General features: G+C 42.7%; 1 protein-coding gene across 2 annotated transcripts in view; it reads right to left on the reverse strand.

Moving 5' to 3' along the window:
- ITGB5 (integrin subunit beta 5) overlaps positions 1–26,874 on the reverse strand; it is a 522,259-nt gene that overhangs the window by 122,041 nt on the left and 373,344 nt on the right. For both annotated transcript variants that reach the window (XM_085647299.1, XM_085647300.1), the window contains one exon: positions 15,899–16,328. In XM_085647299.1, coding sequence (XP_085503425.1) covers positions 15,899–16,328 — 430 coding nt within the window. The remainder of the gene's footprint in view (positions 1–15,898; positions 16,329–26,874) is intronic.

Raw genomic sequence — 26,874 nt, forward strand, 5'->3', positions numbered from 1 at the left:
CTCCACTGAACCGCCTCTGCGTGATGCATCCTCGATGTAGGACCTCACATCGCAGCCCTGCAGCTCTGCGGGACCACCGCTGCGCAATGCATCCTTGGCATAGGGCTTCGCATCGGAACTCCTTGAAACCTCTGCTGCATGATGCATCCTCTACACAGGACTACACATTGCACCCCGCAGTTCCCCGAACCACGGCTGCACAACGCATCCTCCAGGTGGGATCTTGCAATGCTACACAACAAGGATTTAAGATACTTTGTTTGGCCAGGCCTAACTTGGCCCCTGTAACTGGCACGCCCTCCATCGAGGTCAGCCTCAACTAGTGACTTTGTCCTGGTCCGGCATGGCGAGATATTCACAGTTTGCGCTTTGTGCTTTTAAGCACTCTTCTACCTAAAATTGTATAGTTCCTAAAATTGCATTGTTCCTGTTCTATCAATTGGATTTTTGTCATTTTGGTGTCAAATAATTTATTACATTTTGCTCTATTTTTTCTAAACTGGTGTAGGATTTTTCTTGTATTGTGTTTTCACTTTAATACGGTTTGAAGTGCTGCCCTCAATACTTTACACATTGCCCTTAAGTTAGCGTGACTGCTTTTGTGCCAAGCTACCACAGGGTTAAGCACAGGTTAATTTAGGGCTTGCTTGTGTTTCACCCTGACAAGAATTGTGGTTGCTACTTGAGCAGAGTTTCACCACCCTAAACCAGTAACCCAATTTCCTACTAACCCCATTTAATGTATTGATCGTGTTGGTGGTCTCTAGACCCCTCATGTAAGGTACAGCACTCCCTTCCTTCACAGCTTGGTTTATACTATATAATTCCCAATACGTATATACAACACATATGGAGGTGTACCCTTCAAGCAAAGGCCGTTAATTGAACACATACTGAAGCATTACCCTGTATGAATAATGAACTGCGTTATTTTGAGCTGCAAATAGAGAACAATATGTACCACGACTTGCACTAAAGCAAAATCTGAGGAGATGTTTATTCAACATTAATAACTACATTGACCGTAGTGGACTAAGACATTCAAATTTTGGCTACTTATACCTATAATAGGAATGAAACACGTGGACTATAAAATATGCAATCATAAGGTCCACAATGAATAGGAGAGCAGGAAGGGCTGCTAAAGTGAAGATATGCACAAGAGAGTCATTGATCACGGCTAGCTGAGTGGGTGCTTTGCACACCTTTATGAATTCAATTCTTTCCCTGACTGTCCCAGTAGGACCATTAAGTGGATAGACGAAAAGGAACAAAAGACTCCACTATAACAATGGAGTTTGAGACCGTTTGGTCTCTGGCCTCAGACTTCTATCTATACAAATACAATTCTAAACACTGCATACTCTGGGATGTCTACCCATAAGTTTATGCATTAAGTTTAAATCTTAAGGAGGAAACATTCTCATAGATCTTGTTGAAATATGAAATATGCCTTCCTGTTGGCTTTGCTAATTCTTTTTCTTTCACAAACACCATGCACTCTTCCGTGGGAATGTGGCTTCAAAGTGCAGAAGTATTTTTGCCCCTCTCTTCAGTCCATGAACACAGAGTTCTTTGGGAGCATGCCTAAGCTCATTAAAAAAGTTACGTTTTTACTTTGCATGTCCCTGCAGAAAGAAAACACTTGTCAGCCGACTGAATGAATGACTGATGTGTTTTAATAATGAAACAATGTCGACTGAAAACCCTGTGGGGGATGGACCTGACGAGCAATCAGAATGAGGTGCAGATTGGCAAAGGAATCCGCAGCAGCCCTCCTTTTTAGGTCTCGCCTGACCCAGCGCATGCGCTGGTCTGGTGAGACTTATTGAGATGGCTCCAAAAAGTGCTACCAGGCCAGCCTAGAGCTACAGTGCATGTGCGCGGGAGCGCGTGCCGTGCTTTACCGCGATTACTTTCGTTTTCGCGGCCACACGGCCGCTTTGACTTTCATCGCGATCACTTTCAATTTCGCGGCCGTATGGCCGCTTGGCATAGCAAATAGATCTCGCTTTTGGGACCTTATAAGTATTTAGTTATGCAACTGTTGCATGGCTAAACACTTATAAGGTCCCAAAGGCGAGACCTATTGGCTATGCCAATGCTTGTTCAGTATACAACAAAATTGTAGGTTATTAGAAGTGGTGCAAAACGTGAGATGCAGATGTCTGAATGTGGGGCGGTCTATGACTGGCCACCTAACTACTGCTCAATGGTATTTACAGTCCTATATCACTATCATGGCAGCTAGAATTTTTTATCCTACACAACTTCATAGAACTCCACCTTCCTGTTGAACCTGTTGAAAGGGCAAATGTAGGGCGAAACATCTACTAACTTGTTTGGTGGTTCATTTTGGGGGAAACTGGTCCTATATGGGTCCCGGTTACAAGATCTTAAGCAACGATTTAACTTTACCACCGAAATCAAAATCTGTATTCTGGGCATCCTTCACTCCACAGATGTGACAGCTGCGGATTCATAACCTTCATTGACTTTATCGTGCAGCTTTCAGCATCAGTCAATGCCTGGAAAAATGAATTTACTGCACCCAAAAGGAATGATAAATTAGCTCTCTCCTACAAACCCATGTAAGAAGCTTTAAGAGTTGTGCTCTATTATAATCTCAGAGTCATCCATGAGCTCAGAGAGCAGAGGAAATCCTATAAGACTTTGATAGCTTAAAGCTTAATGCTAGAACCCACGAATGGTGTCTTACCTTTTAACAAAGCACCAGTCTATCAAGGCGAATGACAACTGGTTTAGAGAAAAGCAGTTAGAAAGCAGGGCCAGGACACTGGACGGGTGTGAGAAGTTTCCAAGTATGACTAAGACCGTGTTAAAGAGATAGGAAGGAAAGGTAACTATCTCAATTACAAAAGAAAAGCAACCATACATGATGGTGACTCTGTGCAAGGCACAGTAAAGTCCCTAGTCTTGCAGCCATAGTTGTTCCATCATATCACAGGAATAGTCTAGTCTAAATAAAATGCTTTAAAAGAACAATACATAATGTTTGTCGAAACATAGAAAAAGCATTGGAGCATGGCAAAGTCTCTCACCACAGCAGCACTGCATGAATGATTCATCATATAGAGGGTATTTTTATTCATTTCACTTTTGTACCCAGATTGGCCCTATTCCTTATGATCCCCTCGAAACACTTGCATGAGTGTGCCTTGCCATTGTTTGAAAAGGATTCACAGAGAATATGCACAGTGCATGAAAGTATTGCAAAGGACAGAAAATACAGGGGTGTAGTTATCACTAGTGAAGCAGGTACTGAGGCACTGACACGTATGGGTGTGAGAGCAGGGCCAGACTGGGAACGCAAACCAGCCCTGGCAATTGAGTCAGACCGGCTGCGGGAGGGGGAGTTGGAGGGGGGGAAATTGGCGAGTGGAAATCACTGCAGCTGCTTTTGTTACAGGGGGCCGATATTGCAGCTATGCCCTCGGTAACAAAAATGGCCACCACCCTGGCAGCCCACCGGAGCAATGCCCGGTGCCCGCTACGGCCATCCGGCCCTGTGTGAGAGGCCCCTCCCCAATTATAGCGGTCTTCTACTTCCTAGCCACAGAGGGGCAGGCCCTCCCTGCATGCTTGCTTGGCACCCTTTCTAAGCCATTATTACAGTGTGTTACCAAACAGTTTTACATTACATATGAAGTATATTGACCCGCTTATATTCGTCAAGACTGACAAACATTTCACTCCACAAAACAATACATCCAGATTCTAAACCTCTAATCCGAATGAGGCTGAAGTGCCTCCGCAGTCTGTCAAACGATCCAACTTTTTAAAATTGTTTATTTTCTTATTAATAAATAAATTGTATACTGGAGTACTATATAAGACTTCTGTATGTTAATAGCGACTGATCCTGCTTCCTTCCTTCAGTACAGCAGCATAATGGAGGCACTGGCATTATTTATTTCTAGCAGTAATCAAGAAGTGTTTGTGAAAATAACTCTAAGAATGTTCATATCCTTCAATAATCTCAAAAGCTCTAGAGTGGGTCCCTCTTAAAATGATATGTAGCTTGTTCCATGTCATGTTGATATGTACCCCCGATACAAAAAAGTGACTAATGCAGAAATACTTAAACAATGGACTCCACTTTTATGGAAAGCCCTAGCTTCAAGTTGGAGACCCAAATGTGTCTTGCATTGAGCATACAAGAGGCCTACGATGCTCATCATTGGCCCAATATGAGAAGAGCTTCAATACTGATTTTTTTAGACTAAAATTTGGATAAGCACTGCTGAATTGGTATCAATTAAAGATGTTTATTTTTAATGCTGTATCCCATTGGCAAGAATCCTGGAGTACTCTGTTATACGTTAGCAGAAAGATCTGTGCTTCAAACGTGTCGGTGATCTTACGATGACGGGCAAGGCATCAGCAATAATTTTCTCAGAGAAAATTCAAATATGAGCACTTGAAATGGACACCATGGATCATCATGCTTAAACCCGTGAATATGATGCAACAGTATTAGTAATATAATTGCTTTAACAAGTTGACGATTAAGGCTTTTCAGGAAAAGGCCCAATTACCTTCAATCCAAGTCTCGTATAGTTAAGTCCTTTATACATTTTTTCCTCCTATCTATTGTACTTTCTTTTTGTTTAATTTTAAACAATCACTTTTTTTTTTGTTAAGGACCTTCAATGAAACAAAAATCAGGAAAAATGCCTTTACGCATGAAGAAATACAGTGATTGTAAAGGGATGCAATGTGAGAAAAGATATTACTATCTGAATTCCCAATAATACATTGAAACATGACAATCTAGCCTTTTATGAAGAGGACTAATAAACAGAAGTGAGCACATCTGCAAATAAGAAAGTATTCAATTGCATTGAAAGAGGCAGGGCTAATAAAGTTAAGAATCACAATTTGTATTTTTGTAAGATTGTTTGATGGGGGGCGTGGTCTGGCCACGCAGGAAGATGGCCGCCTGACGGGTGAGCTCCGCCGCGGGATGAGCCCTTAACGGAATTCTCTCACCTTCCATCGGCTTTGGAGTCTTCTTTTCGTGCCCTGCTGCAGCCGGAAGGTGGGGGGCAGGATTTGGGCGGGTTTCGGAGGCATGGCGACAACGGCTCTCTGTTGCTGACCGTCTCGACGATGTTCTGTGGTGCTGCTATCCGGCGCACTCTGCCTGACGTGCTCCTTCAGGCCGCCTCACTCTCCTCATGAAGCCGCGCCCCCGATGTTGACGACGGGCGCCTGCCTGGTTTCACTTTGGCCGCGCCTCCTTCAATGTGCCTGCAGCAACACCTCCTTCAGAGTTCAGGAGTTTCATCTGACAGGAACCATGATTTTTGCCGCGCTGTTCGTCAGCTACTGGTAGGGCTAATTTCTCCTATACTACTGTTGTAGCACCTTTGATGCACATTTCGCACAGGAATTGTGCATTCCATTCTTTACACGGTCAACGGCTCTCTTGTAATTGGAATTTCTGGTTCCTCAAGCTCAGCTGAATTTAAAAAAAAAAAAAAAAAAAACTGAACCTTTCGTTCTTTTGAGAGTTGGTTCTCCACATCTTCACTGCAGCAACAATTTTGCGCTTTTTGACTATTGTTTAAGCTGGTGCTTCATGGACCGCAGACTGACTGACATACATTAGAGTGTGTCTCCTCATAATGTCGTCATAGCGCTCTTGTCAACTTTTTCAGTCAGGAATTGTGTTCTCTGCTCCTGCATGGGCCATGACTAATCTGCATTCTGGAATATTGATTATTTTAGTTTCGTCATAATCGCAAATTTGTCTGCCACCGCCATAAGCGCACATACGCTGTTTCTCATTCTATTACTGTTATATTTCTGAGCCCTTTTGACTATAGCGATAATTGATACCTTGTCATTGCACAGATACCACTTTTTGAAAATATGCTTTCGCATTCCAGTGTTTGAAAGTGAGACATAGGCTTCTTTTGGGGGGGCCAGTGTCTTATTATCATATATATGTACAGTTATTAATTGTGCTGCTTTGCATATTCCGATGCTTTGCCATATTTTTTGTGCTCACATATAAGTATTTCATCACACGGAAAGACGTCTTCACGTATTTTCAAAGTTTCCATCAAGCCTATTCTCCAAATGTCTGCTGCCAAGCAAGGAAATAAGACTCCTAAACCACTTCTTTTCGCAGAAGCTCTTAAACAGTCTACTACTATGCCAAAGAAAGGCAATGCATCCTCCTCGGCCCCTTCACCTCACACCTTGCCCTCTAATGGTGGGCAAGCGTCGGCGGCAACTATGCAGCGTATTCTGCATGAAATATCTGAGGTTAGTCGCCGACTAGATGACATGAACCTTACAATCACGTCCTTGGCTGAGGAGACTAAATCAATTAGAGCAGAAATCACCAGCTTCCATGTGAAGGTTGAATCCCTGGACTCCAGAGTTCTGGCAATGGAGAAACGATTTGATTCCCTTCCAAACAAGGAACAAGACCTTTTATTCTTACATAGCAAACTCATTGATTTGGAAGACCGTAGTAGGAGGGACAACATCTGTTTTTTTGGTTTTCCAGAGCGCATTGAAGGACAAAACTCCAGTGCATTTTTGTGTCGTATACTTCCAAAGCTGACTGGCATTTCTTTCGCTCCACCTCTGGAGATACAGCGGGCTCATAGACTTGGCCCTCCACGTAATGATCCTGCTGCGCGGCCACGACCGATCATTGCCTGTTTCCTTCGTCACGAACAAACAAGACAATTACTGGCTGCTGCTCGGTTACAAGGTTTCTTTTCCTTTGATGGCCATCGGATTCATATGGCAGCTGATTTCTCTAAGGAAACAAATGAGCGGCGGAAAGCCTTTCTCTCCATGCGACCTCAATTACGTCAATTAGGCATTAAGTATGGCCTATTTGAACCTGCACGTTTTCGCATCACCAAAGATGGAGATTCTAAGGACTTTTATGACCCAGAGCATCTTCAGCAATTTTTGGACTGTCTTCAACCTCAAGATATGGAGGTCCTCACTCCATCTTCGCAGCAGGATCAGTCCCATTCTCCCTATAAGTCTTCTACTCCATTGCCAGACCGCAGCAGACGCCCTCCTAGTAGTCCTCGGCCTCGTGGTAGGGACCTTGAAAGACTTCATCGCTCACAAGAAGATAGGAAATCTGCATCACAATCGGTTTCGTCGCCTCAATTCCCACAAGATCTGCAAAGAGACAAGTCTAAAACTCCTTCAGATGCGGATTGAATGATTCTTTTCTCCCCTGAAAGTTGTTATTTTCAGACCTTTTGGTAGTTACTTGTAGACTCCATACTTGTTTGTGAGTCTCGTTCTTATTGTTAGTTACATCAAGGTTAATTAACGTATTTTGGTATATTTTGCTGTTCTCACAATGTCTGACTCCCCTCCTTCTTTCCTTCCTCACTTGCTATATGCCCTATTTTCTCCCTTTTAACCCTGTGTTATACCATTTCTTTGCATTATAGCACTACTTTTATTTTAATATATTATTTGCTCTTCATATTACAATTTACAGTATATCATTATTAGTCCTGCATTTGTTTGGGTGCCTTGGCGCCTAATTGTTTGATTCGCGTTTTACTAATTCATTTTGTGCCTGCCTGCATATTGGTTTCAGTCTATTTATATGCGCAACGTATATTCTATGCTTTTAGGTGATTCTATGTTATCTAATTACTACTCGATCTCTTCTTCCTGAGCAATGCTTCACAGTTTCTCAACCCCTATTTTGCTTTCTCTCACTCTTCTATTCTCCTCCATCGTACCTGTGTTCTATATCAAAATGTTTTTATGGGCTCTCCTTCTATACTATTATTATTTTTCCTAATCCTTTTTCTGTGGGGTTTTTTCCCGCGGCGGCGCTCCAGTGCGCCCAGACCCGCGGGTAACAGTTTTCGGTCTCTTGATCTTTACTTGCTACCACCTGCTATTTTATAGTTTTGTTTACTATTGTACCATCTGTCCAAATCTCATTTTCTCTTCTTTCTTGCTCTTTTAATTCTTTCTTTATGCTTTTCACTTGAACCAGTCTTTATCCTTTGTTCCTTTTGATTAGCTTTGAACGTTGTTTTGTGTTTTATTCTTCTTCTGGTACTGATATTGGCAATATTCTAATATGGCAAAAGCACTTTCTCTAAATACAATTACTTGGAATGTACATGGTCTCACCCATTACATAAAACGGAAGAAAGTACTCTCTTACCTTCAGACTAAACATGTAGATGTAGCTTTGCTACAAGAGACTCACTTGGATGCTCTAGAATCAGATAAACTTTGCAGAGATTGGGTGGGCAAGGTTATACATAGTAGCATCCAAAAGGATGAATCCAATGACGCAGGTCCCTCTCGCAAATGTGGAGTTGCAATTCTCCTTCGTAAGTCGCTTCCGGTCACTGTTTCTAAAACATGGTCAGATGTAAATGGCCGTTATGTATTTGCTAAACTCAAAATTGGAGATTCTCACATTTGTGTAGGATCTGTTTATGCCCCTACAGGTACTAAAAAAACATTCTTTCTTCAATTATCCCGCCTGCTACTAGAAATTAATGCATCACAATATTTGATTGGCGGGGACTGGAATGTGACTCAAGACTCCATTCTAGACAAAACTGGCCCATTAGATAGGGGCAATGCATCAGACAGAGCTTTGCTAGGAGATATCATATCAGATATTGGATTGGTTGATCATTGGCGTTTCAGTCATCCAACGGATAAGGAATATACCTTTTTTTCACCGGTCCATGGTACGTTTTCTCGTCTTGACTATTTCCTCATCTCGCATAATGTAGTTCAATTGGTCACAGACTCCTGTATTCTGGAGGCAACCTTGTCTGACCATTCTCCTGTTTTCCTTTCCCTTGATTTGGGACTTTCTAGGCCTGGACGAAAGCCCTGGCGTATGAGTAGACAACGCCACAGGACTCCTACTGGTAAATCCCAATTACAATCACACCTTCAAACCTATCTTTCCACTAACCAGGGGTCTGTGGCCTCCAGCAGGACTCTTTGGGCTGCAGCTAAGGCTACTATAAGGGGCCAACTAATGCGCGATGCAGCAATTGCTAATAAGCAAAATGCAAGGAAACAAGCTGAACTAGAACATGACATACAAACCTACTCTCGCTTGTATATAGCTTCCCCGACCTTACAAAATCGTAAATTACTTGAGCAAGCCCGAATGGCTTTAAACAGTCTTTTTACGTCTAAAGCAGAATATGCCTTACAAAAAATGAAAGGTCGACACTACGAGCAAGGGGAAAAAGCGGGAAGATTATTAGCTGCGCAGTTACGCCAGAGGGAGGCGGCTATGGCCATTCCGGCCATCAGATCAGAGCACGGAGACTTGTGCACAAAGCCTCAAGACATTGTTAATGAGTTCGCCTCCTTTTATAAATCCCTCTACACCTCAGATAATCGCATGGATCCCGATAAGATGTCAGCATTTCTTGCAAAGGTGCACCTCCCTTCTCTCTCAGCGGATGGCAGAGCCATTCTTGAGGGTGACATAACCAAAGATGAGGTTTCTCGTGCGATAGCTGCCCTGCCTTATCATAAGGCTCCTGGTGAGGATGGATTTCCTGCTGAATTTTATCGATGGGCAGGTCACACTGTTATTGACACTCTACATGCCGCACTTCAGGATGCGGATAGTGTATCTTCATTAGGTTCCCTTTCTAACAAAGCTATTATTGTTGTGCTTCCGAAGCCAGGTAAAGATCCCCAACTTTGCAGCAGCTATCGTCCTATTTCTCTGCTGAACTCTGATATTAAAATTCTAGCTAGCATCCTTGCATCCCGTTTACGTAAAGTCTTACCTTCTTTGATACACCATACTCAAGTAGGCTTTGTACCGGGACGTTCTTCCCGGAATCATCTGCGCTCTCTGTCCCATGCACTATGGTCAGCTCAGCATCTTACAGAAGATGCATTAGCCCTTTCACTTGACCCAGAAAAGGCGTTCGATCGCATTGAATGGGATTATCTTTTTACGGTCATGGACAGATTTGGTTTAGGTAAGAACTTTATAGATAAGGTACGCTTATTGTACAATAACCCCTCTGCCCAGGTGAATTGTGGTGGGTTTTTATCTGACACTTTTACGATTAAGAGCGGGACACACCAAGGTTGTCCATTATCCCCCCTTCTCTTTCTTCTGGCTATGGAGCCTTTGGCTGCTACTATTCGCCAATCTGAGGAGGTCTCAGGTGTCCCTCTCCCAATCGGACATTCCAAAATATACCTATATGCTGATGACATTTTACTCACTCTTACTCGTCTTCCTCGGTGGCTTCCTTCTCTTCTCCAAATTATAAATGATTTCTCTTCTTTTTCAGGTTATAAGATTAATTGGGACAAGAGTGAGGCATTACCCATTTCTAATGGAACTACAAAAGCAGCTATTTATGGATTTCCTTTTCACTGGCAGTCTTCACGCCTTAAATACTTGGGTGTCCTAGTTTATAAAGGGTTACAAGACATGGTTGCAGATAATTTAACTCCTCTAATCTCCCAAATGCAACGGGATTTTGATAAATGGAAGGCTTTGGGTCTTTCTCTCTGGGGTAGAACCCAGGCTATTAAAATGGTCACCCTTCCGAGATTTATTTACATTTTAGGTATGCTTCCCCTACAGATTCCCTTATCTTTGCTTCGATCAATAGATGCCCAGATTAAATCTTTTATTTGGGGCACCGCTAAACCTCGTCTTGCTATAACAAAGCTACAGGCTTATCAGTTATGCGGGGGACTTGGCCTTCCATCTATTGAACACTATTCTCTAGCTTTGCACATTTCCCAACTTTCATATTTTCTACCCGGTATCAAAGATTTACCACAATGGGTTCAAATAGAACGTCATCTTCTATCCTCAGAAACGAATCTTACTCTTTTGTATGGTAATGGTACTAGTCGCTTTGATCCGAAAAATCCAATGCTGTCTGCCATGCATAAATCCTGGCAGAAAAGTCATAGGTTATTAGGTTCAAATCCAAGAATCCATATCAAGGCTCCCCTATGGAATAATTCGGGTATCCGTATCAATGGTCGTATGTTATCCTGGCCTGAATGGCAGGCTGCAGGTATCCTTTGTCCGGATCAACTTCTTCAGGATGGTGACTTTAAATCGTTCTCTCAGCTCAGTGCGGAATTTGACCTTCCCCAACATCATTCTTCTAAATACCTTCAGCTTCAGCAATGTTTGAAGACTCATCTGGGGTCATCACCTTGGTTATTGCAAGATTCCCCTATATTATCCTATTTAAATACTTGGGGGAAATTTAAAGGTGTTACTTCTGGTTTATACAAAAAATATTTGTCTCATCTTTTCTCCAAATCTCTTTCGCATGATCTTCAATGTAAATGGCAATCTCGTCTCTCAGTTTCCTTTTCAGACACCAAATGGGATCTTATCCTAGAAAATTTACATAAAGGAACCCGAGAATCAAGGCTCAAATTCTGTCTCTTTAAAATACTGCATAATTGGCACTGGTCTCCAGTCAAATTACACAAAGCCGGCCTTCTCTCTCATACTAATTGCTGGAGATGTTCCAATCCTGGTTGTGATATCACCCATATCATTTGTGAATGTCCTAGTATACAAGCCTATTGGACTTACATTGGTGCCTCCTTGAGTTCCACTATGCCTCTAAAATTACCACTTACACCAGTTAACATTCTCTTGCATGATCTAGGTCACTCCCCAAAGCTCTCGAAACCACAACTCCGCCTTTTTCATACCTCACTTGCTACAGCTAAAATATGTATACTGCGTCATTGGAAATCATCTTTACCTCCCTCTCAGGAAGATTGGTTGGTAGCGATGATGCAGACAGCCTCACATGAACGCACAATTTATAATCTTCAGGACCAAGCTGATCTTTTTCTTCAAACTTGGTCTCCATTTCTTAAATCAAACGCTGCAGACCCTCCTGCTTCCACTCTTGCCCAAGCACATTAATCAGCTTTTACCCTCTTTTGCTTTTTATTTCTCTCTTTCTCTTGGCCTCTTCCATCCTTTAGAGCGTCCTTCTGTTTCTATCTAATTACTCTTTCCTTGCATCATTCATTCATATTTTGTGTACTTATCTTCTAGGTTTTTTCCTTTTTCTCTTTTCTATAGGTTACTCTTTATTATGCATTAACCTATGTTTTAATTTAATTATTGTTTCACCTATTATTTATTTATGTAAATGCATATTTATTTCATATTTATTCATCAGTACTTCTTTGCATTGAAAATTTCACTATGGATTTATCATTTTTCTTTATTTATTGATGTTCATGCTCTGATGTCTTATCAATCTATGTTTTAATTTAATTGTTGCTTCACCTATTATTTATTTATGTAAATGCATATGTATATCATATTTATTCATCAGTACTTCTTTGCACTGTATATTTCACTATGGATTTATCATCATCTTATTTATTAATGTTCATGCTCTGATGTATTATCGATATATGTTTTAATCTAATTGTTGCTCCAGCTATTATTTATTTATGTAAATGCATATTTATTTCATATTTATTCATCAATACTTCTTTGCACTGTATATTTCACTATGGATTTATCATCTTCTTATTTATTGATGTTCATGCTTCGATGTATTCTTATTATAAACCCAATAAAAAATTTCAACACAAAAAAAAAAAAAGATTGTTTGATGGACTAGAACCATAGACCCTCTTGACATATCTGGATCAAGCTTTCTATCAAACATTCCTTGCACAATGCACTACCTTGTACATTATAAACACGAACTTGTACATTATTCCAAAGTTGGGTTCGGACCAATAAACAGGTGAAAGAGCTAAAGAAAAACAGCTGAACAAAACTTTCTCAAATTTGTCCTGCGATTTTGCTTGAATTATAAGTCACATGCCTTTTAGATACGTCAACTTCAGTTTCCTTGGACCTACAAATCAAGGGGGCACAAAGCGTTAACAGCTAAGGTTTCAACCAATATCTCATTGGCTTCCTTTTTTTTAAAGGCCTTTGCCTTTATGAATCAATCTGCCCCAAAAATAGAACAAGCATTAGCACTGCCAATAAGCGGGAAGTTGTCTGCTAGCTGTTTAGGGTTTTCAATGCCTGTTTTCTTTTGTCATGTTTTTTGTGAAATATTATACCTGGCAGAATGGATTGCCCCTTGACAAAATAAAAACAATCATTGATGGAAAGCAAAAATATTTTCTGGGGGGCAATAAGCACACATTGCCATAGTAGACCTTGTACTGAAGTGAACTCAGAAGAAGAATGCAAAGACTATTCATTTGTTTCGAGTATGAGCACGTGTTGCCCACTCCTTAGAAACAAAAAGGTTGCAGAAAAGTGCTTCCTATGTTTGTTATTTTACAAGTGTTCCCATTTATTAACTCTGCAATTTCAGTCTTAATATTTTTCGAATTAGATTTTTGCGGATCCACGTTTATTTTTTTTGCGGCAAGTGCTGGAGACCACCTGAACGTTTGGTCACGCTCATCATTCATATGTGTATTGTCGAAATTGATGCTTCTATAATAATTTAATTTACAGAGGTACAAAGCTGTTAGCTTCTCAGTCGTGCTCCTTCTGGTAAACATTGTAACAGGTGCACAGAATACAGTGTACGGATATTGTTGTGTTTAAATATAACTGCAGTAATTTTCTACTATTAAGAATCATTTGTTTGTCATTTTTCCTTTGTCCTGGTAGCATATATTCCACAGAAGTGACAATTTATCTGGGGCAATATATCACAGCTTAATTCTATAGCGATACTTCAGCGACCATTACCATTTGCCCTGTTTTTTAGGGTTACATCCACGTTGACCTGATGAAGACCCTAAATTAATGTACCATTAGGTTTGAAGCATTGAGAAATTAAAGTTTTGAACTGGATTTTTTGGCAATTATCATTAATGATAAACTTGGCCTAACACTTACTATTACAGCCAAATAATATGAAATTAAGAGTTGTTTTATTTATCTCCTAGTCCCTTTTTCCACAGCTCACGTTCACTGTGCCGTTTCACCTGTGTGGAGTGCCTATTGTATATTTTATGATCTATTTTCTACAAATACTTAAGAATATCATAGAAATTATTGACTGTAAGTTGTCCTCATCTTTTAAAGAATTGTGGTTTACTTTGGGAATACATTCATGAATCCCTTTAAAATGTTGACATTTTGAATGACTCTAAACAAAACAAATTGTTATCTTTACTGCATATGTACTCCCAGGCACCTAGTAATACAGGGTTGCACCATGGTATATTGTAAGATATTGGAAATACTGGTGCAGCTGTAACTCTAACTGCCCACAGCAGGAATTCTAGGGCACTTCTAGGGAGACCCTACGTTTTCCTGTCTAAACAATGTGAATTGGTGGAGGGTACTACAGGTGAGAACTTACCTTACTCAAAGGTAAAATCCTCATCACTGCTCTCTTTATTTTCCAGCAGACAAACAGAGATCCTACAATCCATGTCAAAGGTGAGGAGTATTCTCATCTTAAAAGTTCATTACATTTATTAATGTCAAGTCATTGCATCTCAGGTTTCATAGATCTACTGAAATGCATTGACAAGAAGACATTTTAGGAGAGGTAAAACAAGGAGACATAAAAAGTGCAAAACTAAAAATCCCAATGCCATTGAGCTTAAAGGGGAGCTGGTGCATGTATTTAAATAAAGATGTGTGAGGGGGAGGCAATGTTCATTTTATGTAACCTGATATCATTAAGTGTTCAGGAGCAACTTCCCTTGTCAGATGTTCTAAACTAGTACCAGGCTTTACACAAGGCCTAGTAAAGTAACATTTGAACTTTATTTTCATCATGTGGACACATCCTTTTCACACTGATTTTGAATATTTTTTGTATCAGTAACTTGCTGTGCAAATATTGTAATATGATTTTACATTTGAGATTACTGATGCCAAGGCTATTACTGTATGCCGTACCACCCTTAATAATGCTCCACCCTCGGAGAGCCTGTCATAATTTTGAGACCCGAAATTGGTGATCTGAATGGATTTACTTACTTGCCCTTTTAAATCCAATCACCTCAATATGCTTGCAAAGAGAGAATTGACATGCCCCTTCATTAGGCTGTGAAGAATGCTGAATACGTGGAAATTCAAATATGTAAGTCAATATGCACCTCCTAGTCCTAAAAACTGTGGAAACGTGACCGCCAATACAAACACATAGTGTTTTGCTCAAATCTACATATCCTTTAGAAATTAACTGGGATCCCTTTTCCCATTTCTGCCTGCCCTCCATATACAATTTTGGTCACAGTGCACCAGTGTTGTCAACATTGGATCTCCTAAAAACGCATGTGATGCAGTTGTAATATCATGAGTAGCGTTAAACGGCAATACAGAGATGCCAATGAGCATGTCCCTTCACCTTCTTTTAAGAATTTGTGAGAGAAATAGCTTTTCCATCTACACTATAACCCTATGTAGACAACAAGAAATAAACTGAAAATATTACTTAAGCTCTCTTCCACCAGCTACGTCTCTTCCGCTCCTCCAATCGGTCACATTATCTTTATATTTACACCACTACGTTTAGTCCCCATGCTAACTCCAACCCCAGCCATATCAATGGGTTGCCAGTTTTGAGCTCATGGGACCTAAAAACAAGCATTTACAATGTCAGGAAGGTGGTGTCATTCTTCATTCAGAACTTCATTCATATTCACACGAGGTAGCAGAAAGTGATACCACAGTCCATACTGAAGGGTGCGTTCGAGGAAAAAAATTCTTTAGGGATGCCATATTGATTTACATTGAGGACAACACAATAAAGAGCTCCATTTCTAAACACGTTATAATTACAATGATCTGGCCAGTCCAACTTTTAACGAATAACAGAGCTGTTTTAATGGAAAATTAAGCGATCATTCGACTCACCTGAACACAGGACGCCTTTGTACCTTGCACAGGAAAAGTCATCACACTCGCAAAATAATCCGTAGATTTTTCCAAACTCACTCTCGAAGCAGAGGCACTGGTTGCAGCTGCACTCGCCACGGCCGCTGCAGATGGTTTTTCCTTCAGCTTCCCGGCACAAGTTCTGGTACATGTTACCATTGTCTCCCTCGCGACACTCACACTTGGCTCCCAAGTGACCAGCGTTGCATCCACAGAGACCACATTGGTATGTCCCATTGCCACTGCATTTCAGACTGTCCAACTCAACCTCTTTGGTGCATCCGCAGCTACAGTTATAGGACACCATCACCTCCAATGTGTCCTGGAATCCAACAGGCTTGATGGTGAAAGTATGTGTGGTGTCCTCAGGAGGGCAGTTACGAGCTTCAACAGAAATGTCAAATGATACCTGTATGGGTATAGCAACATGTCAGTGCAAATCAAGACCCCAGCAATGACAAAGAGCGTACATCCAAACAAGACCCCAGCAATGACAAAGAGAGTACATCCAAACAAGACCCCAGCAATGACAAAGAGAATACATCCTACCAAGGAGCAAGGTATTTACCTGTAAACCCCTACCAAGTACATCAATACTACATCTAGGCAGTTGAAATTTACACCTAAAAAATGATGGTACCAGAAAGTCTCATGCCATCCCTAACACACCTACCCACCCTGCAACATGGAAATGCCAGACCCAGGTTATAGTGCATCCCTTCTGAAGATAAACAAACAGGTATGGCAGTCTCTGAATGAAATGGTCTTGAGCAGCGGTCATTCAAGAACATCACTGTGCAAGAGTAAAGAAAGTGCAGCGCTCTTCATAATTCAATTCTCCTGATGAGATGGGAAAATTTTACACAAATAGTCAGCGATATTAAATGCCAGATACTCTCGGGGCAAAGAGTTTCCCAACTTATTTTCAGCCCTGGCCTGTAGCTAGGGAGACGTTCACAAAAACTGTTAAGGGATGACCTATTGGCTGCTCTGTATGTCTCACTTAGTGGCACCTGCCCCAAGCAGGGCTTGTTGCAACAAGAAAAAGCCTTGATAACAACTCAAAGCACATAACATTGCATGTAGCTAGTGGAAGGAGAACCATTACAGCTAGACGTTGGACCTCCTGAAATAACAAATCACGTACTGATAGAAATTAAGTAATTGTAAAACACTACCAATAATTTTTCTAGTGAAATTCCAATTCCCCAAAAAACGTGATTTGCTAACAGGAAAATTAACATGCACAATTGTCTCCTCTCTAAAAATATATATTGCATCACACTTTTACACGAGCACGACACAATGCACTGCGCTATGATCTACCCCGTGCCTCAGTGCAGCATAGAGACTGGGAAGAGATAAGAGCACCCCTATGATCATCATTAAAGACACCAAAACAAGTCCCACATCGACCACGAGATAAATCCACTCACTTTTAATCAATCACATCCAATGGAAAAGTGTGCTACTCTGAGGGCTCGCCAGGAGCTTGAGGGACTACCAAGGGTAACTACAATAAAATGCATGGTGGGTTAACATGTTCTGTCTGGAGCATGGTGAGCCAAAACAAAGCATGCAATATCTAGGCAACCCCAAGTGTGCTACTCTGAGGGCTCGCCAGGAGCTTGAGGGACTACCAAGGGTAACTACAATAAAATGCATGGTGGGTTAACATGTTCTGTCTGGAGCATGGTGAGCCAAAACAAAGCATGCAATATCTAGGCAACCCCAAGTGTGCTACTCTGAGGGCTCGCCAGGAGCTTGAGGGACTACGCAAGGGTAACTACAATAAAATGCATGGTGGGTTAACATGTTCTGTCTTGAGCATGGTGAGCCAAAACAAAGCATGCAATATCTAGGCAACCCCAAGTCTGCTACTCTGAGGGCTCGCCAGGAGCTTGAGGGACTACGCAAGGGTAACTACAATAAAATGCATGGTGGGTTAACATGTTCTGTCTTGAGCATGGTGAGACAAAATAAAGCATGCAATATCTAGGCAACCCTTGACCTATTCAGGACTTCAGTAGAAGACTTCTGATTAACATAAACAGAGGGCCTGTTTAGAAACAAATGCAGTAGTCTACTCATTGTGGAGCTGTTTCGCAAGGATTCTACTGCGACTTACTACTGCGATACTCCTGACTTACTTCTGGGATTCGGTAGTAAGCAAAGATTACTAGCAGAATAAGGCACAGCTACTCGCTGCACAATCTTTGTGATCAAGGCCTCCAGGTTTCTGCTTATGACATGCGTATCCTCCACAAGACACTGGGATTCACCAGTTTCCAGGAAGTTCGTAAATGTATACAAACCAGGGATTTCCAAGCATGCTCCTACTGCTGTACATTTATTCATATGCATTATCTGCAGTGGGAAAAATCCACAGGTGCAGGTATGGAGAAAAGCCTTCCCTTTGCCCCGTGCTTTGCGGCCCAATTTGCTCACTTGCTCTAGCATTTTTGACACCGACGTTAGGCTTGAAAATTAAGAATGAAAATCCACTGGCAATGTTTGTGAACAGACAGAAAGTTGTAATTTCGCACATCTTTTCACCTTCCTTAGAAACACCCTTATTTCTACCTTTTACTCAATTCATACGACCAGCGTAAAGCATTGTTTTATTTTTCATTTTCTGGCTCTGAGCCAGCGCGTGTAGGGAGGGCAGGCCCGAGGCATGAGACAAGAGGGGGAGGAGAAGTGCTATGTGCACTCCCTAAGTGCGCATATGTGTTTGGCGAGCCGTCACAGGCCTACCAAAACACACATGCGCGCTTAGGTTTCTCCAGCCCAGCTGCATTGAACAGTTGGACTGGAGAAACCCCACAGACTCGCTGGCCTGTGTGGAGAGTCTTTTCAGCCCACTGAGGCCAATTCCCCAGCTGCTCTCAAAGCATGAGAGCAGCAGGGTGATTGGATGGGAGTCTGTCCCAGGGGCTGCCGGGTCCAGGAAGAGTGCAAGAGGCGGACCAGACGTGGGAGGCAGCTCGCATCGAGTAAGTTATTCTTTTTTATATATATATTATTACTACCCCCCTCCGTGCGCTCCTCCCCTGCGCTGCCTCCACCCGCCCAAACAGCCTTTGTTTGTGGCCACCACCACTGCTTATGACAGTGTCATGAATTATCGGAACCTGTTGGCATGGACAATGAACATGATATGCAGGAGGAACCGTTTCCCCCTTATGCTTTACCTTCTTTCTATTTCCAGCCACATCGTCCAACGCCGACATACCTGCCTCTTCATAACAGTTATTTCGAGGACTGCAGCCGGTGGGACGAAGCAGAGGTTAATCCCACCCATGAAACCACTGACGGAGGGTCACCAAACCAATGCCTGCATAGGAAATACATCTGGAACGCGCCTGGAAGGAGTGAAGCAAACCGGTACAAGGACGTCCCAGGGAGGAGGAGCTTGCTCTTGATTCCTGAACGTCATTGGATACTGGAGAGATGCCCACCAAGCTCTGCCAACAAGGAACTCACAGAGCCGCGAGAGTCCAAAGGCAAAACCGAACTAAAGGAGAAGCCCGGCTCGTCCCAAGGAACCTGTCCCGAGAACCCAACGACCCACGCTGACCTCAGCCACGTTCCAGGGGGAGTGTGGCTATACCAGGTACGGCAACGCTTTGAACGCTAGGAAGGAGGCGGGTGCCTCCGACCACGGAGACACTGTAACCAGGTGGGGGGAGAATTGAGGCAAAAGAGGGAGTAAAGTAGTTCTCTCTAGTGAGGGCACCTGGTGAAGGGAAATTAATAAGGTGTCACCAGTTTTCACCCCTCTCACAATCCCCTCCTTTAAATATATACTGAAGGATAGGATATTCCACTGACTCAATTCTCTCTTTCCTCTGAGGCATCGAGGAAGTGAAGATGGACCAGGAGGTCCATTGCGTCTCGAAAAGAAGACACCAAAAGTAACTTAATTGAGCCCTAAACTGTTCATGAAATAAAATACTGAGAGTTCAAAACTAACGCTTGTCCGCTCTTTGTGTGCGCTAATTCCATACAGACAGGAAAAATCCTTATGTTGGTAGACTTCTGCAACTGGAAGTGGGTTTTTGGGTTGGAAAATGAACCAATCCTAAATTTCAAATAACAAAGAGAGAAAGAGGAGGAAGCACAGGTGCTCGTTTGTCTCCCCTGTTCATAGATATATATACACAAAGAAAACGAGCTTAATTCTCCTTGACAGGGAACCCAGTTGGTTTTTTATAAGAACCCTCAGCCACCAACCTAGTTGGTGGCATGCTTCATCATAGGGTTCCCACCCAGGAAGCCACGTACCTCCTAAGCGTGCTTCGACGCCGGATTACAGCTGTTTTTTTTGTGACTAGTGGATACTGTGAGAGTGGAAGGGTAAAACTACCTCCAGGGTACCCAATCCTCTATTATATGCTCCCTGGGGTAGGGTTAAGAGGTAGTTAATTGGACTTGAGTGAGACAATGGTCTCGCACGTCTCCTCAAAATTTGTGAAGAGTGAGAAATATATGTGAGGTGGTCCACATGTTTCATCCAAAAGTGTCGGATTGAATGGCTTTTTTCAGGACCCATGACCCAGAGTGACCCCTGAGCTCACGTAAACAATGCACACACGCTAAGGTGTGCATAGGATTGTAAGGTGCGTGACTTACGGTTTTCACCGTCAGAATTTCTGTACCTGTAAAAAGGAAAGACAAGAAGACACAGCGTAATTAGGAATTATCAGTAGGTCTTCCTTGATTGGGACTCTTCATCCATGCATGTGTGTGCAGGTGGCATAATACCGGCTACTGACAAATCAGTCTGTGCGTGTAGTGGGTGTTTTGTCAAACATGCAAATCTAGGAGTGTGAAAACACCCGTAGTGAGCCCATGCAGTGGCTATATGAGTATAATCCAAAAATCGATCGTTAACCGTATGATGTTAGATTAAAGAGATGTATTATGCAAGCGTAATGTGAATCAAGGCAAAAAAAAAGAAACATGTATACTCCAAACACATATGGGACAGGTCGCCAGGTGCGCATTGCCAAATTCGCATGTCACCTACTTCAATCACAAGCACATCTCGTGACATAGATCCCGGTGGGAGGCAGTGCCTAATGTCACACTATGTATGTGGCAAATGTAAATAAAGAGAACGAGAAAAATAAGGGTTCAGCATAAAGAAATATTTACCACGTGGCGGCTCGAGCATGCCGTGAGCTGGAGGTCTTCCTCACTGCATCGAGGTCAGCTGCCTACATTCAAACCGGTTAGTTCCTCTCTTCCAGGATCTCGGCGAAGCTGTTTCCCGGCCTCTCAGCGTGATTTGAAAGGAAACCAAGTAACAGGCTGCGTCGAAGCGCTACGCACGCTGGCATGGGCAACGGAGCCTGTGTTTGGTTGAGGCAGGCGAGCCCTTCGGCAGATTTTAACTCATGCCTTACTGAAAGAATTTCGAGTTTATAGTGGCATGATTAAGCCCTACATAGTGGTCATGGGGTATAAGCGATGGAACATGGGCATGGGCAATGGAGCCTGTGATTGGTTCAGACAGGCAAGCCCTTCGGCAGATTTTAACCCATGCCATTCTGAAAGTCTTCTGAGCTTATAGTGGCGTGATTAAGCCCTGCGTAAAGGTAATGGGATATGAACGGTGGAACATGGGGAAGAAAATGCGCTCTGCTGCAGATAAAGATATTAGGTGTGTAATATGAGTACTGAGCATGAGTAGTTCCTAAAGACATTCATTATTTTGAAATTTATGAGAGGTCAGTGTAGGAAAAGTTCTAAGAGAAGAATCTTTCATTTTTCATGGCATAAACTTGCATTATGAACTGGAAGGTCTATGGATATTTTATTTTTATAGGAAGTATAGTCTTTGCACCTTTTGACTGTTTTTCCATGGCATCTGAGTCACTCCTTTTTAACTATTAAACATTCTAGCCAATTCCCCGTATCTCCTGGACAGTAGTGTATACCAGGGTATGTCGTTGTTCAGGCGCTGTCGATGTGTAGAAAGACGGTAGATCCATCTCCGTTCCTGTTCTAGGAGTGTCCTCTGAGGGTCATCTAGGTGTATGTCCAGTTGTTCTATGATCACCTATTTTAAGTCATCAACCATATGATTAGTTTTTAGGAAATGGTCAGTCATTTTTGTTGTGTTCCCTTTACATCTGACATTACTCTGATGTTGACTGATTCTTGTTTTAACCTTCCTAGTTGTCATTCCTATGTAACACAGCCCACAAGGGCAGGTTATCATATAGATAACGTTGATGGAATTGCAATTGGTATGTTTTTTTAGCAGCCATGTTTTGCTAGGTTACAGGTCCAGAGTTTTAGTCCTGTAAGTGGAGTTGCATGCGCTGCTATTGCCACAAGGGTAGTGGCCTGTCACGTCTGGTAAACCCCAAGCACTTCGTACAGTGTTCTCATGTAGTGGTGTTCAGGGGCGTGTGGAGGCCAAATGGTCTTTAAAGCTTCTTGCTCTTCTAGAGGAGAAAAGGGGCTCTTCCCAATTAAGGTTCCCTGTTTGTCGGATCCTCCAATGTCTGTTAATAATTTTTTTTAATCTGATTGGAGATCGTGTTGTAAGTAGTTACGCATGTCAGAGGTGGTTCTGTGATGCTCTTATCAGTGTCCTCTAATAATGCGTCCGTATTCTGATTTCTGGCTCTTTTTAAGGTATTGGTAATGATTATTTCTGGGTAATCTCTGATCCTCAGTTGTTTTGTGAGATCCTTCGCTTGGGTTTTGAAGACCTCTATTCTGCTCCAGTTCCTTATTCTTAAGAACTGACCGTAGGGTAAGTTTTACCTCAGAGCCCTGGGATGAAAACTGTCAAACTTCAACAAGGTGTTCTTCGCAGTGGGTTTGTAATGGGTTTTCGTCTGTAAGCTGGCGTCCTCATGGAAAATGGTTATATCCAAAAAGGTTATGTTTGTTTCAACTGTATAGGTAAATTTCAAGTTGGTATCACAGTTATTCAGCCAACCATGGAACTCCAGGAAAGTGGTTTTTTAACCTTCTCACATCAACAGAATATCATCGCTATACCGCTTCCAGAATGTTATCTTCAGCTTGAAGGGAATGCTGGTGTTCAAGATGTATCTCTTTTCAAAATCATGGACGTAGAGCCCTGCCACACTTGGGGCGAAGGTGCTACCCATCGATGTTCCGTATATCTGAAGGAATAGCGTCCCTTCAAACTCAAAGAAATTTTCTTTGAGGGCCAACTTGGCACATTCAATTAAAAACTCTTTTGGGGTAATGAAATCCCAAGTTAATTCATCCAGGGTATTCCTAAACACCTGGATGGCCTCGTCCTGTGGTAGGCTCGTGTAGAGGCTCTCGATGTCCAGGGTAATGAATAGGTCGACTCCAGGCCTGAAATCCACCTCTCCTAATAGTTCTAAATGTTCCTTCATATCCTTTAAATGGGTGGATGCACCTTACAATCCTATGCACACCTTAGCGTGTGTGCATGGTTTACGTGAGCTCAGTGTTCACTCTGAGCCACGGGTCCAGAAGATTGGGTACCCTGGAGGTAGTTTTAACCTTCCACTCTCACGGTATCCACTATTCATGAAAAACGACAAAAAAAGCAGCTCCGCTGTAATCAGGCGTCGAAGCTCACCTAGGAGGCTCGGCTTCCTGGGTGGGAACCCGATGATGAAGCATGACACCAACTAGGTTGGTGGGTGAAGGGGGTCTTCTAATAAAACAACTGCGTCCCTGTCAAGGAGGCTTAAATTCGATAACCCTGCTGATTGGGTTTCCTAGAGCACAGCTCTCAGCTCGTTCTCTTTGTTTATATATACCAATCCAAAATTTGCCATTTAGCATTTGGCAACTCTGACCTCATTTATCGACCTCAATACGTTTTGTGAATCAGGCCGAGAGCGAGTGGACACCGGCAGCTATAATTGTGGTTGGCCTTCTATGAGTCACCTGCTATGGCTGAGTAACCACTAAATGGGATGTTAATTATTGCAGTTCAGCGTGTCGAAGTTAGATCAGGTACAGCTCGGAAATAAGACTCAACCCACACTTACTATGAGGTTTGGAGTCAATTTGTTTATTTCTTTTCCTTTCCTTCTGGTTTCTGTGGAAGGCAAGGCTGTATTTAGAGAGTTTTGGTTTCAGCGTTCTTCTAAATAAGTTAAATGTAAAACAACCACTAAGTTAATTGCAATAGTATCGTGCTCTTAAAATTACATTTAAAACCCGAGAGGAATTGCTCACATGCTCTTTGCAGAAACCTGCCTGTGGGCGTGAAAAAATAGCCCTTGCTCTGTTCCCAGGCTTTCGGACGGTGAGGGAGGCATCAATTTGTGGCCCTCCACATCCAATGTCCAAAGGGCCCTTACCCTGTGGGAGTTCCAGCTGGTAAAACATACCATTATTTGTGAACACCCAAGAGAGATTTTCAGCTGAAAGAAAGGCACATTTATTTACCTATTGGATTGCATTGGGATGAATGATATTTAAGGAGGGTGAAAATCAAAAAAACAAAGTTGAGGAATATCATTTGTTATTTACAAAAAAGAACTCCACAAAGTGACCAATAATCTCTGGTGCGCTACGCGGAATTCCACAAGCGGCAGAGTGCGTTAGGTTGTGCTGTTCGCGCTGACTTTTGGTGCTGGGTGTTTGTCCTGCTCTGGAAATTAGCGCAAACGGCACCATGAGCAGCGCAACAGGGCGCTGATTCTTTCTGCCTCTCGAGTAGATGTTCTACTTGAGCGGCATCTTCCTCAACGCGAGCAGTAGCAGCCATCCACAACCGCCCACGTGGAGAAATCTAGGCAGGAGGTGGTCTGGAGTAAGATTTTTCTCGCCTGCCAACTTAAGATTGGCGAACGCAAGTAAGGAAAAAACATTGCTAAGAGCGGATGGAGCGGAATTTCACGCCCAGCCTACCTGTATGTTATCTGAATGGCAAGTGTGCCTCTTGTTTGAGGAAGTGCAACTTAGTGGATTCAGTAGGAACCTCTGTAATGGTAAGGAGCAGTGTAAATAGGCCAGAAAGACGTTTGCTAGAGACAGCCTTAGCTATCTATTACGAATACTAATGTGCTCAATCCACTTTACAATTGACTTCACATTATGGCTTTAGTAACGCGGGAAAGTAATTTCTTACTGCACAAACAGCCATGGGCGGGCTAGGATAGAATATAGGCCCAGGCACCAAAACAATAGCCTAAATTCTGAAAAAAGGGACAGTTTTGAACTGCATAGGTATTTTCCATTGTATGGAAGACTGAATGCATTTGCGCCTCCTTCAGGCAATGTTTGCAGTAATATTCGAGAAACCACCAGTATAATAAGACCACCAGAACATAAAACATGCCGTCATACAGCCAAAACAGGCTTTGGTAAAGCCAACAGGTCGTGCCTTTGGGACCTATTGGCTTTATCAATGGTTATAGCCATCCTGTGCAGCATGGCTATGACAAAAGAAAAATGGCCACAACGTGACTGTTCATCATTTTGTAGGCACACGCATGACGTGACGCATGCAGTTTTCTTAATTTTGTTTGCCAAGTTAGATCAGTAAACAAATTTTAAACAATGTAGGCTAGGTGGGGGGAAGTAACACTGAGAGGAGGGGGAAGCACTACGGAGGGTGGATGCGGGGCGCAGCAATATGGAGGAATACCTGCCAACTTACAAATTAATGCCACTGTGTGAGGAGGGGGAAGGGCCTTGAAGGGGACGGGAACTCATGCCTGAGAGCTACCTAAGAGACAGCTGGCCCCTCACCAAGCCCCCCCCCTCACCGCCGCACCGCTCCCAGAATATTAAAAACAAAAGGTCACCTAGGCTCACGCCGATGTCCTGGGGTGCTTTCACACCTCTTAATGAACATCGGCTGCTTACAGCTCAGAAACCGCACTGAAAATCCACTGTTTGCAGTGGTTTTCAGCTAGTTTTTACTGCCACTGTGTGATTTTGGCACCTCACCAGGTGAGTGTGTGAAGGGAGCCAAAATTGTGTGACACAAGGTGGCATCATGTCAGTTGGCAGGTATGTGGAGGCTGTGGGGGCATGGAACACGGAGGATTAGGGACCAAGCAACATGGAGGACATGGGGCAAGCAAAACAGGTGATACAGGTGGGGGGAATCAACACCAAGGGTGAGGGTGTGGGGGAAGAAAACTGTGTGCACGGTGGGACAGTGTGCAAATGGATAAGCGCGTGCAATTTGGAACCAGGGGAGAACCACGAGAAAATGAATTGCAGAGGCGGGAATAAGCACATAAGGGCATGGGTGAAGCACATGAGCAGGCAGCAGCAATGCATGCTTCTGTCTATGACCTTATACCTCATCCTTTTCAACCAGACACTCCAAAAAAACTTCAAATCACTATGGCCAGCATCATTACCTACTACCATATGACTCTTCAAAGCATTACCTACTCCCAACAATGCCAGACCTTTCCAAACCATGATGTCTCCTCAGAATAGTGACAAGCCGCCTGATTTTCTGAGTCCGGATTTGAGTCTAAATGCCTAAACTTCTAAACTCTCATATGACACCTCTCCTAAACTCACAGTCTCACCATGTCTGAATATGTTAGGTCTGCAATAAAACATCATTCAACAAAGGCAACTTTGACTCTTGCAGCCCTGCATTACACTTCACTAAGACCTGTTTTGACATTGAGGGTTCAGGCACACTTAACCCCTCTACCCTGACATTGCTTCTTTTTCACACACGCCCCAGTAAAACTGCAGCGGTAGGTATCACCCTCCTCAAGATCCTGACAACCACACCTAATCCCAACAGGCTCCCATCCTCTTTTCAATATCACCAAACATCAGCTGTTGTCATCCTTAAAAGTTAATATTTCGACAATCTACTCTGCTCCAAGTACAAATCAATAGTTCTTTGAGGAACTGGACGGTATTCTTGATGCTCCTGCTTCCACTGCTACCACCTTCCTTCTTGGGGATTTTAGTTTGACACCACTATAAGGATCACT

Source organism: Triturus cristatus, chromosome 3_2 (genome assembly GCF_964204655.1).
Source record: "Triturus cristatus chromosome 3_2, aTriCri1.1, whole genome shotgun sequence".
In the NCBI taxonomy this organism is placed as follows: Eukaryota; Metazoa; Chordata; class Amphibia; order Caudata; family Salamandridae; genus Triturus; species Triturus cristatus.